The sequence below is a fragment of the Gymnodraco acuticeps genome, unplaced genomic scaffold, assembly GCF_902827175.1.
Source record: "Gymnodraco acuticeps unplaced genomic scaffold, fGymAcu1.1, whole genome shotgun sequence".
Classification (NCBI taxonomy): Eukaryota; Metazoa; Chordata; class Actinopteri; order Perciformes; family Bathydraconidae; genus Gymnodraco; species Gymnodraco acuticeps.
In genome coordinates, this window is record NW_022992129.1 from 163,772 (window position 1) to 177,109 (window position 13,338).

Below are 13,338 nucleotides of genomic sequence, written 5' to 3' on the forward strand. Positions count from 1 at the left end.
GGAAATGTTTTCCAGATCCCCTAGCTCTCAAATGATGTTTCTTTCTAAGTCGGCTCCACCATTTTAACATGACCATGGGTATGCAAACACAAACAGTTATCCTTCTTCAGGAGAGCACCATAACAGAACTGATTTGTGCTAGCTGGTAACTGCTTGTTTATTAAATTACAGGAGCCCCAATGTTGTCCCTTCACTGGCTTCCGGTAACTGCTAGAATCCACTTCAAGACACTGGTACTTGCGTACCATGATGTGAATGGATCTGGCCCTTCCTACATCCAGGACATGGTTAAACCGTACACCCCAGCGCGTGCACTACGCTCTGCATCAGCCAAACGACTCGCTGCACCCTCGCTGCGAGGGGGACCCAAGTTCCCATCAGCAAAAACACGTGGGTTTGCTATCCTGGCTCCTAAATGGTGGAATGAGCTCCCCATTGACATCAGGACAGCAGATAGCGCACATCTTCCGGCGCAAACTGAAAACTCATCTCTTTCGACTCCACTTCGAGCGATAGAACTATTAACAAAGCACTTATATACTAATAAAGGACTGGCTTACCTAAAGCCAGTTGAGTAGCACTTGAAATGTTTGGCTCTATGAAACCTGATGTACTTTATGATTCTGTTCTTCAAGTTTGTATCTTCTTGGTCCAACCGACCAAGTAAGTCGCTTTGGATAAAAGCGTCAGCTAAATGCAATGTAATGTGACCATACTGACAATAACATGGCCCAATATTTAAAGCACCTTCATGCAACCAAAAAGAATATTTTCCATTAGAAAGACGCAGTGTGATTTGAACAGGATGTGAATTAGATTTACTGTAGGAACATGATATTTTCAGTAAAAGGGAGAAATCATTTAAGCACTTTAATAGCGTTGTACAATTTGGAAACACATTATGTTGTCCTAGTCAGTATCTCTGTTAACTATAGAGTGTGAGAAGGATATGGGTCATAAAAAATGACTTTAGCATACATGAGAGACAATATTAAATACTATCACAACGTCTTTGATGGCAACCTCGGTTGGTCAGTCCATCACTTTATCCGTACTTAATATCTGAGCATCTCGTAAAGGCTTTTGTTGGAGTGTTGTAAATGATTCCCAGACGATGACGTGAAACGTATCTTTTAGTCAACAACTATAAAATGGTTTGTTAGGAAATGTAAACATTAAAATTCCCTTCAGGATGAATTGTAAATACTTTCTTGATCATTTCACTGTTTATGTAGTTAAATACATCAGCATATAATCCTATATCTGCAAAACTAATGAGATCAGCCATAATCCTTGACTTCATTTTGTGTTCTTAGCTCAAAGGTAAATGCTAATATGAAGCTTTACGTTCGTTAGTACCGCTGTGTACATGTAACGCCTAACAGAGATGCAAGCGTGGCTGTTTTGTGAGGCTTTTCTAGGTACTCTGTTCTTACAGTATAGTAGCTGTGAACAATAGCATATTCAAAGTGCTAAAGTGACAGGAGGCGCTACTTCATTCATTACGTTTGAGGGTGCACAATCCATCTCTCTGGGCTTATAGTATGATAGATGGGGTCACAGCTAATGTTTTTTCGCAGTTTCAATTACACTATTCCTGCCTTTAAGTTGCTTGTTTTTTTGCTGAACAAAAGACCAAACCCATATATTCAATTTACAGCGATTTCAAAAATAGAAAGCTGGGAACAAAGTATGTTTAATGAATGACTTTAAAGGAAAAAGTAACTCATGTTTTTGCAGTACTGACAAAAATACTGAGAAGCAAGATCTGGTTTTTCCCTATTGTGACATTTTCACTGCTACACATGGCATGATGATCTGCTGTACTCAGTGCCATGCAGCCAAATCTGCTGATATTGATGTTTTTATTGGCAGGGCACTAGAACATGTGACCTGCCAGGAAAATGGGAGTTAAACAGAAAACGCATAATCATTCTGAGCCATTAGCCACTGTCATTATTTCATTTTTTCCCGCATTCACACGTTTGCTAGGAGAGGAAATTGCAGAATCCTATTAAAATTTAATTTACACTTCAGATGTCACATATAAGTAAATATACGACTTGTATTGTCAGATGTGTTTGTGAACGAGTAGGTGAGTACATCAGTGTGTACACATGCTTCCTGCTGAGCTGATTAAAAGCCTCATGTGCAGAGGGGAGGCTTCGATCATAATTAGCATGTCTGCAGCTGCACAGAACACTGAATAAACCCGGTCTGCTAATGGGAAGCCCTGAAATCCAATTTTCCTGTCAATCTATCCGGCTGCACAGCGTACCGTGCAGTTCCTCTCCAAGCTGGAGTGCTCGTACGTTCGTATCTCCATGTTTCCTCATCAGCCCGCCCTGATTGCTCCCCTCCAGATGAAACCACAGATCTGGTTAGTGTGACTAATGTACGGTAGGATTATGCCAGATGGGAACTGTTAGACTACCATACCGGAGGCTTAAAATGATCCTATTTAGAGGAAAATGATTGTACAGAAATCATAACTAGGAGAATAATTGGGCGTAAATGAGGTACTTTCAGTGAGAACTACTTTTTGACACACCCACAACTGTACTACCAATATACTGTCTGTAGCTATAAGGGGGCGACAGTAGATCATGGACTTGGCTTGGGAACCAAATGGTCACAGGTTGTAAAACCAAGTATGGATTAAAAAAAAAATTAAAAAAAATAGTGTGTCGTTTTCTGGGGGTAAAATTGTATTTTTTACTAATGTACTGCATGATTATGCCGCTCAGCGCTGCCAGATGGGAACTGTTAGACTACCATACCAGCTTACAATGATCCTATTTAGAGGGAAAGGATTGTACAGGAATCATAACTAGGAGAATAATTAGGTGTAAATGAGGTACTTTCACTGAGAACTACTTTTTGACACATCCACAACTGTACTACTGTACCTATAGCTATGAGGGGGCAACAGTAGATTATTAAGATATTGAAGTGACTGTTATTTTGTATATATTGATTGTTGTGCTTTTATTTATGTCTTTATGTGTGCATATGTATAAATATGTCTTTAATTGTATATATATATATATATATATATATATATATATATAGGTTAATTAATTAATTGCGTTAAAATATTTAACGCATTTAACGCATGTGCAGAATGGCCCGCCCCATACGTGCCACCAGTGGCAGCGCCAGGGTATGGCTGGGGTAGGCTACACCCATACCAAGAAATGGCTTAGCCCCACCATGAAAAATGATGTTAAAGTAAGCAAAATAAAGTCTGCCAACTCGCGCGGAGTAAATTGCACAGACAGCAGTTAGTAAGATTGATTTCAGTAGCCACGGTTTTGAAAACTTTTGTCACGTAGTGATCGTCTTCTCAATAGAACATCTTTAATAACGGCGTGGTGTTGTTGCAGGAAGTCCCGACGGAGAATACTTTTGCTGTAGTACAGGGGTGCACATAACTGGTACGCAGGTTATGTGCGTAATCTGAAATGCGTACCGTCACTTGTGTCACAAAGCGCATTTGCGTACCGACGTACTTGTGAAGCTTTTCCAGAAGGCGGTTAGATCACCGGACGACAGAGTCGGTCTCCGTGTGCACAGACAGGGCTGCTGTTAACGTCGGTCTGTACAACGGAATTGTGCCAAAACTACGCCAACCGGCGGCGGAGGGAGACTCCCCCCCTTCACTGGAGAACTGCGCTAAAACAGCTGATCACAACGTTCACACTCTGTGGTCACGAAGTACTCCACTAGCCGCCCCCCCCCACTCTGTCGACTTTCCTGAAGTACTCCACCGTTGATAGAAATCAACACGTAATGAATTAAGACCCCACGGTTTGATGATTGATAGGTGTGTGGGTTGTCTTTCATTTTGACACACAGAAAAATGTTATAATAAACATAGATACTGTATGTTAAATGGATATATCCGCCTTCTTTCATTTATCTTTCCATTCCCACAACAATATGCATAAATAAATGGCATATTTTGGAAAATAGTTCGAATGGTGATTAATCATGATTAATTAATTTTTAAGCTGTGATTAATCTGATTACAAATTTTAATCGTTTGACAGCCCTAGTATATACATATTTGTATACATATTTTTATATATATTTGTATTTTTGTATTGGGGATTGTGGGAAACGGTATTTCAATCTCTGTCTGTACACACAAACTGAAAGATTGACAATACATTTGACTTTGACTGACTTTGACTTGACTAGATCATGGACTTAGCTTGGGAACCAAATGGTCACAGGTTCTAAACCAAGTATGAATTCAAGAAAACAAAAAAAACACTTAGGCCCAATCCCAAACCACGCCCTACACCCTACCCCTACACACTACCCCTCCGTGACGGAGTGAACTCCGTCTGTAGCCACACTCGCAGCTCAACGAGGCTCCCTCCTGTCGGATGGAGGGAATACAGCAGCAAGCTTTGGGACGGCCTCCCCTCTCTCCGGCAGAAACAGGAAATGCCGTAACTGTATGTAACAACGGTTTCAAATCAGCATCTCTTTGACAAAAAATAAAATGAATAACTCAAATAAAACTCCAAACATCTTTAATTGTGTTACTTTTTTGTAAAGCTCTTTTAGTTTTAAACCTGATGTTTATAAGCTTCTTAGTTTTTGCAACAGTCTGTAAATGTACGCAACTTTGTAATAAAATGCACACATTTACCTTTTTCTAGACTAAACACAGGTATGATCCTAAGTTAAAGACATATGAGGTTATCATGAGGTTGTTAACATCGCAGTTTATCAGTGGATGTTTGCTGGAACTACTTGTTAACAGCTTGTTTCCTGACGGACACACACAGCGTGACTCCGGTCAGGTAGAGACCGGTCTCAAGTCAGCACCGCTGCAGACTCGCTGTGTGATGGCTTGATAGCCCACTCCCCCTCCACACCGCTCCATACTCGTTGGTTTGGAACAGCACTTAATGTGGCGGACCCTGACGGAGGGGTAGGGTGTAGGAGGTAGTTTGGGATTGGGCCTTAGTGTGTAGTTTTTTTTAGGGTAAATTGTATTTTTGCTGAGTGAAAGTGGTTTTAAAACACATAAAACAATATAGCGTATCATGGTACTTTTATTGGTTCTACATTGTAAAGAGGGTTATTGTACAACTGGGGTATTTATTGTATATCTGGAAACGCTGTTGCAGATATAGGCTAGAATCACTTTCATCATCATTTCTGCCACAAAAACCCCACCACTAAATCTGCCTAAAAGATCCCCAACAGGAAGAAGATTGTTTACCATGCTAAACAGCTCTGCTTTATCTGACATTGCTCCATAACATAACAGAGTGCCAAGAGGAACCAGCATGCATCTGAATAAACATGAGCCAACCAGGATATTGGCAAGTAAATCTATCGCTGTGCAGAAATACCACCGGGCTTCATTCATCTGCAAAATGGACGCCTCTCTTAATATTCAGCCTAAATTAATCGGCTCAGTGGATACAGTTGACACATCAATGCATCTGTGCAACGTATCTGCAGATGGTGCCTCGGACTGAATGTACTGACTGGATCACATTTAATCAAGGCGAGATTAGCCTCTTAAACGCAGAGATCAATGTTATTCCTCTTTTCCCGAGAGCTTGTAAAGACTGTGCTGCGTGGGAGGCGGAAATAGAAACACATTAGCCATCAAAGTTCAACCAATCTTCATAGTAATAGTAGGAAGCTACGCACACAGTACTATGAATCATCAGCATTTACACATGAATAGAAGGGGCTGGCTGTTTTATAATGCAGGACAGGCTTTTTGAATCTCAATTACGCCGCTCTTGGGAAGAGGCAAGGCATCAGGAGAGCTCTGTGAACTGCAGGAGGAAGTGATCCTGCATGAGGCTGAGGTGCATGTCTGCAAAAAATACAATAATGCCCAAGAGCGTAACACCGTGCATGGAAGGTGACATAACAAAGGGGGCCAAGGAAAGCCAACAAAGTCTCTGCACATTGAATAACATCACATGGGAAAGCCATTAGAGGAGACCTTGGGCTATGTCTGGATGAAAAGGCGCAGCAAACTGTGAAGCTGTTTCCATAAATAAGAGCTTCTAATGGTAAACATGAACAACACTGTAGAACAAGTTCAAACATTTCAAATAAGCCAATAAAACGTACATTTTTTAGGTAACACAACTCACATTGCTTAGTTTCAGGTTGTTACCCTGCTTGAATTGTTTCACACAACATGCTTGTCATTAAACCGGTAAAACTATGATAACAATGCGATATAAAACTCACAATAACCCTTTTGTTTGTAGCAGAAAACACTTCCAATCTCTAGACCCTGGATTTGTGTACAGAAAACAAAACAATACAGAGACTATTTACTGGAAAAACAGGGGATAAAGGGAGATGACCTTTCCTACAACATCCTCTGGTAACATTTCTATTTCAGCACTTCATGGGGGAGACAGACAGAGGGGGAGGGGAGGGGGAGGGGGGAGGATGCTCCGACCAGAAGATTAATCCATATTTTACCAACCAAACAGCTAAAGGCGAGGCAGACACAGAGAGAGTGAGCTCAGCCTCTCCAGCAGACACTTCCTCTGGGAGGCGGCTGATCAACTAACCAACCTCTCTGCTCAACACGCCGATTCAGCAGCTCTCAGGATTATCCCTCTTACTGGTAAAAAAAAATTGCTCTGATCTTTAATAGTCCACAGGAAGGTTGTGGACATAAATACATGTTCTCACACACACAGGCCGTCAAGCTGTCAGGTAGAGCAACACCGAGGCTTTCAAGCTCATTAACATTCTGCATCTGGCTTGAAAACACACACACACACACACACACACACACACACACACACACACACACACACACACACACACACACACACACACACACACACACACACACACACACACACACACACACACACACACACACACACACACACACACACACACACACACACACACACACACACACACACACACACACACACACACACACATTGCCAGTGAAATGCCACAGCCTTCACTATAAAGATGGAAAGCTGGAGAGAACAATACCTCACTGCGTGGCGTGTTTATTCCTGGTTCTTTAAGAGAAATGCTCACGGGCAAAAACGCACTCAGTCAGAATGCTATTTCGTTTATTTCTGGGTTTGTTTTTTGTGAAACAGGCACTTATGAGGGTTTGCCAGAGGGAAGGTTTTTATGAGGGAATCTTGTTGTTATAAGAGATTTAAAAAACTGCTTGTCCATCTGATAACTTGCTGTGTTGTGGTTTTACAGAGATCATAAAATCAGATTGGGTGATAATATGAAATTGTATTAGATGTAGAGTAAGGTAAAACAGTGTGAGATCTGAAATGCTCTATATTCTTTATTGGGTTTTACTCTAATGAAATACTTCCCTGGTGATTTTTACAAGAACCATAAAGAAATGTGATACCGGTGTGATGGTTATTGGAATATTACTTTTCTCGTAAATGATTAAACATGACACATACAAAAATGAAAGTAAAATCTTACCTTCAAAGCTTTAGAGCGCTGACAAACTGATTGGGCCGTCCATAGTGGTTCTTGAATCTTGATACCTGAGGAAAAACAATGTTAAAAATGTTTTAGCATTTACAGTGGAAGTTTCTAAAACTGGCTCCAAAGGTTGTCAGATGATGGAGAGCCTTGCTGCAAAAACATTGATAGATAAATAGATATCTTAATCCATATCGTTTTGTTCTCGGATTAGACTCGCAAACGCAGACACATTCCTGGAATTGCTTTCCAAGCTGCACGCCTCACGATATTACAGAAATGGTTGGATGAAGTTCCCCCTGATATCTTATTATGGTTTGAAAATATGATGTCCATTTTGTCATTGGAGGGATTATTACATGTGATGAGAGGAACTCTTGATACATTTGCTACGGACTGTTCCCCATAGCATTAACCATCAAGAGGAATAGTTTAGTGTTCTAACTAAGGGCGTAGATACTGTATAATAGAAATGTTCACACTGTACTTACTTAGCTGTTACTGCTGCTGTTTTGTCTTGTTTTTGTTGTTGTATTGTCTGTTTTTGTTCCATGGGTTGGTTTTGTTGCGCCCCGGTCAATCTTTTGTCCCAGTAGCCACCAGGATTGACCCCCTCATAGCAACCTGCACTGTATATGTACCTAATAGGGGTGTAACGGTATCTGTAGTCACACGACGAATACGCCTTTTTTTTAACGAGTGGGACACATACTTGCCAACCTTGAGGCCTCAGAAATCGGGAGCATTTCAAAACCACCGTGTGTGGGGGGGGGGGGGGTTTGCCGGAGCTGTATTAGATTAACATTAACATGCTTATTGTAGTTGTAAGTGCACTGCCTTGCAGCCTGTAGCACCATCCTCTTGATGGAGCATATGTGTGGGCTGGACCTGTATTTTACGGGGAAGGAGTGAGCAGAGGGTCGAGTTGTCGATTGTTGTTTTGCTTTCTGTGACTATCTTCCTCACACTCTCAGACTTTCAGTTGCTCGCGCTGCTAAAGAGACGCGCTACCATGGAAACCAAACAATGGTGTAGCTGTATTAAAGTCAGAGTGGAAACAGTCCTGAGTAAATCTGATTTTGTCAGAAATCGGGAGAAATATGACCCCGGGAGAAAACCGGGAGAGGGCTATGAAATCGGGAGTCTCCCGTGAAAATCGGGAGGGTTGGCAAGTATGGTAGGACAAAAGTCTGTCATTCAGGGCAGTATCCACTACACTATATATAATCCAGGGGGCGGTATTGCGCCTAAAAGCTGTTTGCCAACCGCCCTTAAACAACACATGAAGAAGAAGAAAACGCAACAAAACGAACAAAATACAAGAAGTTTTACAGCTTATTGAACCTTTTTGTTTGACATCAGCCATTATAGATACTATGGCCATCTGAGTGTGTGTGTGGTACTGTTTGTGGTTTGTTTTTAGCTGTGTAATAAAGTTAATTATTCAATATGTTAGAGTTCCTTATTTTTAAACTGAAACTTGCACGACTGTTCAAAATAAATAACATGCTTTTTCTTGTTGTACCGAACCCCTACTAAACCGTGACCCCCAAACCGAGGTACATACCAAACGGTGAATTCTACACCCCTAGTACCTAAGACTTGCACTGTATATGTTGACACTTTCACACTTACATGTATTCTGTCACTTTTTTTAAATTTGTTATTCTAATTATCCCTAGTTGAAACACCTTCCTGTGTCTTTATCTTAATTGGGTTGCTTCTAAAAGACCTACATTTCCCTACAGGGATCAATAAAAAGGTGTATCTTATCTTAAATGTAGGATTCGGTATTGTGACTGTCTAGAATGAAAAATATGAAAAAGGGGAAAAATAATAAGGCAGTTAAAGTGAGCAGGATAAATGTAAGTTTGGACAGAAGTATAAGAGGAACATTAGAGCATGTAGCGTGGAGACAGAAATGGGAAAACGAGGTGTAGAAAATGCTACAAACGGTTATTAGAGAAGGAGAGGAGAAGGGTTTGATGTGGATGGAGAGTGGGCACAGCTGGAGCTCTGTCTGCTGCTTCACTTATGGTTACACAGATGATGGGTGGAGAGGTCACGCTTTGAGGGAGCTTTTACCCAGCCACAGGCCATCAGAGAGGAGGAGGTGCTTTTAAAAAAACGACTGCACTGACAGGAAACTGCAGCCGCTGCATGCTGAGCCAACTCAAAGTAACCACCTCTCCTCTTTTGTCTGACCTACTGGAAACCTGCCTCACAGTCACTTTACACAAAGCAGCTTTCCAGGTGGTGCTAGAAATATAGAGAGTGGTGCATGAAAGAGTCCTAAAACACGCAAATCAGTATGAATTTTAACACTTCTAATTCCCCTACAGTGTAGTCTCAAAGTTGATTTGTTATGGCACCTTTTATTTGGGGCATCTCGTTTTTTCCAGCAAAAGACATTACATAAATGTATTTCCCCTCCCCCAAATAAGAAGACATTAAATACAACCAACAGTTACAATATATTTTGTTCAAAACATATATATACATGTATATATACAGAATATTAGTAGTAAGCAGGGCTGCTCGATTATGGCAAAAATTATAATCTCGATTATTTGGGTCAATAATTGATATCACGATTATTTATTTATTATTTACTTTGAAAACATCAATTTATTGGAGAAAAAAAAATGTGAACAGTATGTTTTTAAAAGTTGATTACCCTGAACTTTAAGTATAATTCAACTGAAAAACCAATTAAAAAAAATAATAAAAAATTAGAATAAATAAAAAACAAATAGTTTTATTTTGATTACGTTGTTTTCGTAATCGTTGCAAGCCATAATCGTAATTGCGATTAAAATACGATTAATTCAGCAGCCCTAGTAGTAAGTGATAACTCAAAAGAGAGAATATAAAACAACATAAATTAATCAAAAACAGAAGCTATGTACTTTCCAGTGATATATTGCATACTATTTCAAATTTAGAAGGTATCAGGCTCTCTCTTTATAGCAAAGGCTAATTTCTCTAAGGCCAGACATGAGAGGTTTTTTAAGCATTGACTGATTTTCTGGGTTTTTCCAAAAGATGGATATTGTTTGACACGCATGGTGAAGAGAAAAAAACATTTAGTGTTTTTGTGGTGGCTATTAAGTCTTGGAATCACAGATAAAACACCAAGAATACAGAGTTAAGGGCGTTCTAGAAGTTTAGCCTCGTCTCAAAGTAAACATGTTTTTGGTTAGAGGTCTGAAATAAGAATCTGTAGCTAACACTAGTGCTGTAGCCGTCGACGCGTCGACTTCAAAATATCGTCGACGACATATTTCCGCGTCGACGCATCGCCACCATAGACTGTATATATGGTCGCCACACACACGTGGGTCACCCAAAGCAACAAGCAGTTCGCAATCGCACTTCTAACACAATGGAGACTGAAACGGCTACCACCTCCTCCTCACAGGATTGCGCACGAAGCCCCCAAACGAAAACATCTCGCCCCAGGTCTTCAAAAGCATGGGAATATTTTAAAGTTAGTCCAAAACGCAAAGATATTTATATATTTATATCTCACTGAGACTGCTGCTTGACCGGAAGCAGCAGATAGCTGTGGTGGCAACAATTAGCAGCTAGCATTTGCTCTCCGATTTTTACATTAAAATGGAATTATGGATTATAAATTCAATACTTTTTTTATACATAGACGTTAAAAACCTATGGATTAACCGATTCAGCCGCGTTTTTTCTCATTGTAATGCCATTGAACACGTATTTTGATCAGATTGACAGCTACGGCGGTGAGACGATCTCCCTAGAAGCTCTGTGAAGGTACGTGTTGTGATGACTGTATTTGCTTCCCCTGTCGCGAGTCCGGATCACTCAGTGATGATACTATGTACCTACATAATCTGTGGAGTCTCAGCTTTAATCGGATATCTTGTAAGTGCAGCTATGATAAGTAATAAGGGTACTTTTATCTTGAGATCTGTGCCAATGTCCGTTAGCATTTTTCGCTATGGGGTCATTTAGATGCTTCTTATGAGACTTGTGTTTTGTTTTGGTAAACATGGTTTGTATCGTCAGTTAGCTGAGATTATTTCCGTTAATCTGGTATAACACATTAATAGGTTCTTAAATATTAAGATCCCCTGAGACACAGTATCGTGAAAAAATTTTTTTTTACATTACGTTTTTTTTACATTACGTTTTTTATGAATTGAACAACAGAAAAATAATCGTTCGATTAGTCGACTAATCGATCAAATAATCGCCCGATTAATCGTTTTCAAAATAATCGTTTCCCCCCAGCACTAGCTAACACAAGTTGAAGATGTTTTTTCCCATTTTGATCTACGACATAAAATATATCATTACATTTCAACTGGTGAATGTCTAAAGCTTTTATGTGTCATGAAAAGGATCAACCAGTGACTCAATGACACCACTAAACGTCATTATGCTGAGCATTAGCCGCTTTTAGCTTAGCCGTGGTGATGTTGTTTGTTTACAGCCTAGCTTTAGCATTTTACTTCTGCCGATTGCGTTTACGCTTCTAAAATCACTAAGGTGGTGTTAATAAGTGGAGGTTATCCTTCTGAACAAACATGTAAGTATCATAAAGTGTGTGTTTTCCAGCTTCTCTCTGCAATAGACTGAAATCCAATGAAAAATCATTGCTTTTAGTTGAGGGAGCCTTTGCATTGTTGACTGTCAGGAGAACAATAATGTAAATGTGAATGAACAATCAGTGTGTACAAAGCAGTGTGTCATACTTGGGAAAAGGGCAAAGAACATGCTAGTCTTTTTGTCAGATCATTGTGAAGCGTCAGTTGTCCTCTACTACAAAGAACCAGGTCCCTGAAAAATGAACTAATTCTCTGCATTCTGTGGGCTTCAATGGTAAGTTGCTGAGTAGGGGGTTCTCTGAGGGGGAGGGGTCACTAATTATTTACGTTAGTCAGGTATAAAAGACAAGGGTTGACCAGGTAGGATATCAGTTCCCAGCAACAGCACATCTACAGCCAACATGACTAACACCGGCATGAACATGAGGGGCAAGGTACTTTTAGAAGTCTTTTTGTAATAATCAGGAATTACTGTTTGCAATATCAGTTTATTCCTTGCTAATCTATTTCTAACCATTACAATTCCCTTCTTTCAGATCACCTTCTACGAGGAGAAGAACTTCCAGGGTCGTTCTTATGAGTGCATGAATGACTGCTCTGACATGTCCTCCTCCCTGAGCAGGAGCCAGTCCTGCAGGGTGGAGAGCGGCTGCTTCATGGTCTACGATCGCAACAACTACATGGGAAACCAGTACTTCATGAAGAGGGGCGAGTACTCCGACTACATGAGCATGATGGGAATGAGGGACTGCATCAAGTCTTGCCGTATGATCCCCATGGTGGGTATACAACTGTAACCGACGATTCTACTATGGGTGACCACCCCACAACGCTTTACATTAAATCATTAATTTATAATTATTTTCCCCAAAGCAGCACAGAGGCCAGTTCAGGATGAAGATCTATGAGAAGGAGAACTTCGGTGGTCAGAGTCACGAGATGATGGAGGACTGTGACAACGTCATGGACCGTTACCGCATGAACGAGTGCCAGTCCTGCAACGTGATGGACGGTCACTGGCTGATGTACGAGCAGCCCCAGTTCAGAGGCAAGATGATGTACATGAGGCCCGGAGAGTACAGGAATTTCATGGACATGGGCATGAGCGGCCAGAGGTTCATGAGCATGAGGCGTATCACCGATTCCTGCTAAATGTTCACTCAATGTTTCCTGAATTCATAAAATGCCAAATAAAAAATTAACCTTGAATGTGACTTTTGTCATGATTATTTCTCCAACTGTTAAAATCACACATTATTAATTGAAATTA

At 40.5% G+C, this 13,338-nt stretch overlaps 2 protein-coding genes across 5 annotated transcripts in view; one reads left to right on the forward strand and one right to left on the reverse strand.

The window, feature by feature from the left end:
• Positions 1-13,338, reverse strand: part of si:dkey-91i10.2 (uncharacterized protein LOC555224 homolog) — a 225,780-nt gene that overhangs the window by 69,193 nt on the left and 143,249 nt on the right. Inside the window, 1 exon segment of the mRNA XM_034203674.1 lies at positions 7,483-7,547. The gene's annotated coding sequence lies outside the window, so the exon portion shown is untranslated.
• On the forward strand, positions 11,215-13,266 carry LOC117538135 (gamma-crystallin M2-like). 4 transcript variants are annotated; one of them, XM_034203678.1, is made up of 3 exons: positions 11,215-11,271; positions 12,605-12,847; positions 12,942-13,266. In XM_034203678.1, the coding sequence occupies exons 2-3, from the start codon at positions 12,653-12,655 to the stop codon at positions 13,218-13,220; spliced, it is 474 nt and encodes a 157-aa protein (XP_034059569.1). In that variant the 5' UTR covers positions 11,215-11,271; positions 12,605-12,652; the 3' UTR covers positions 13,221-13,266. The 4 variants fall into 4 exon arrangements, with proteins under 4 accessions (XP_034059569.1, XP_034059570.1, XP_034059567.1 ...); XM_034203679.1 differs by having other exon boundaries at positions 12,945-13,266; XM_034203676.1 differs by lacking the exon at positions 11,215-11,271 and adding an exon at positions 12,451-12,502.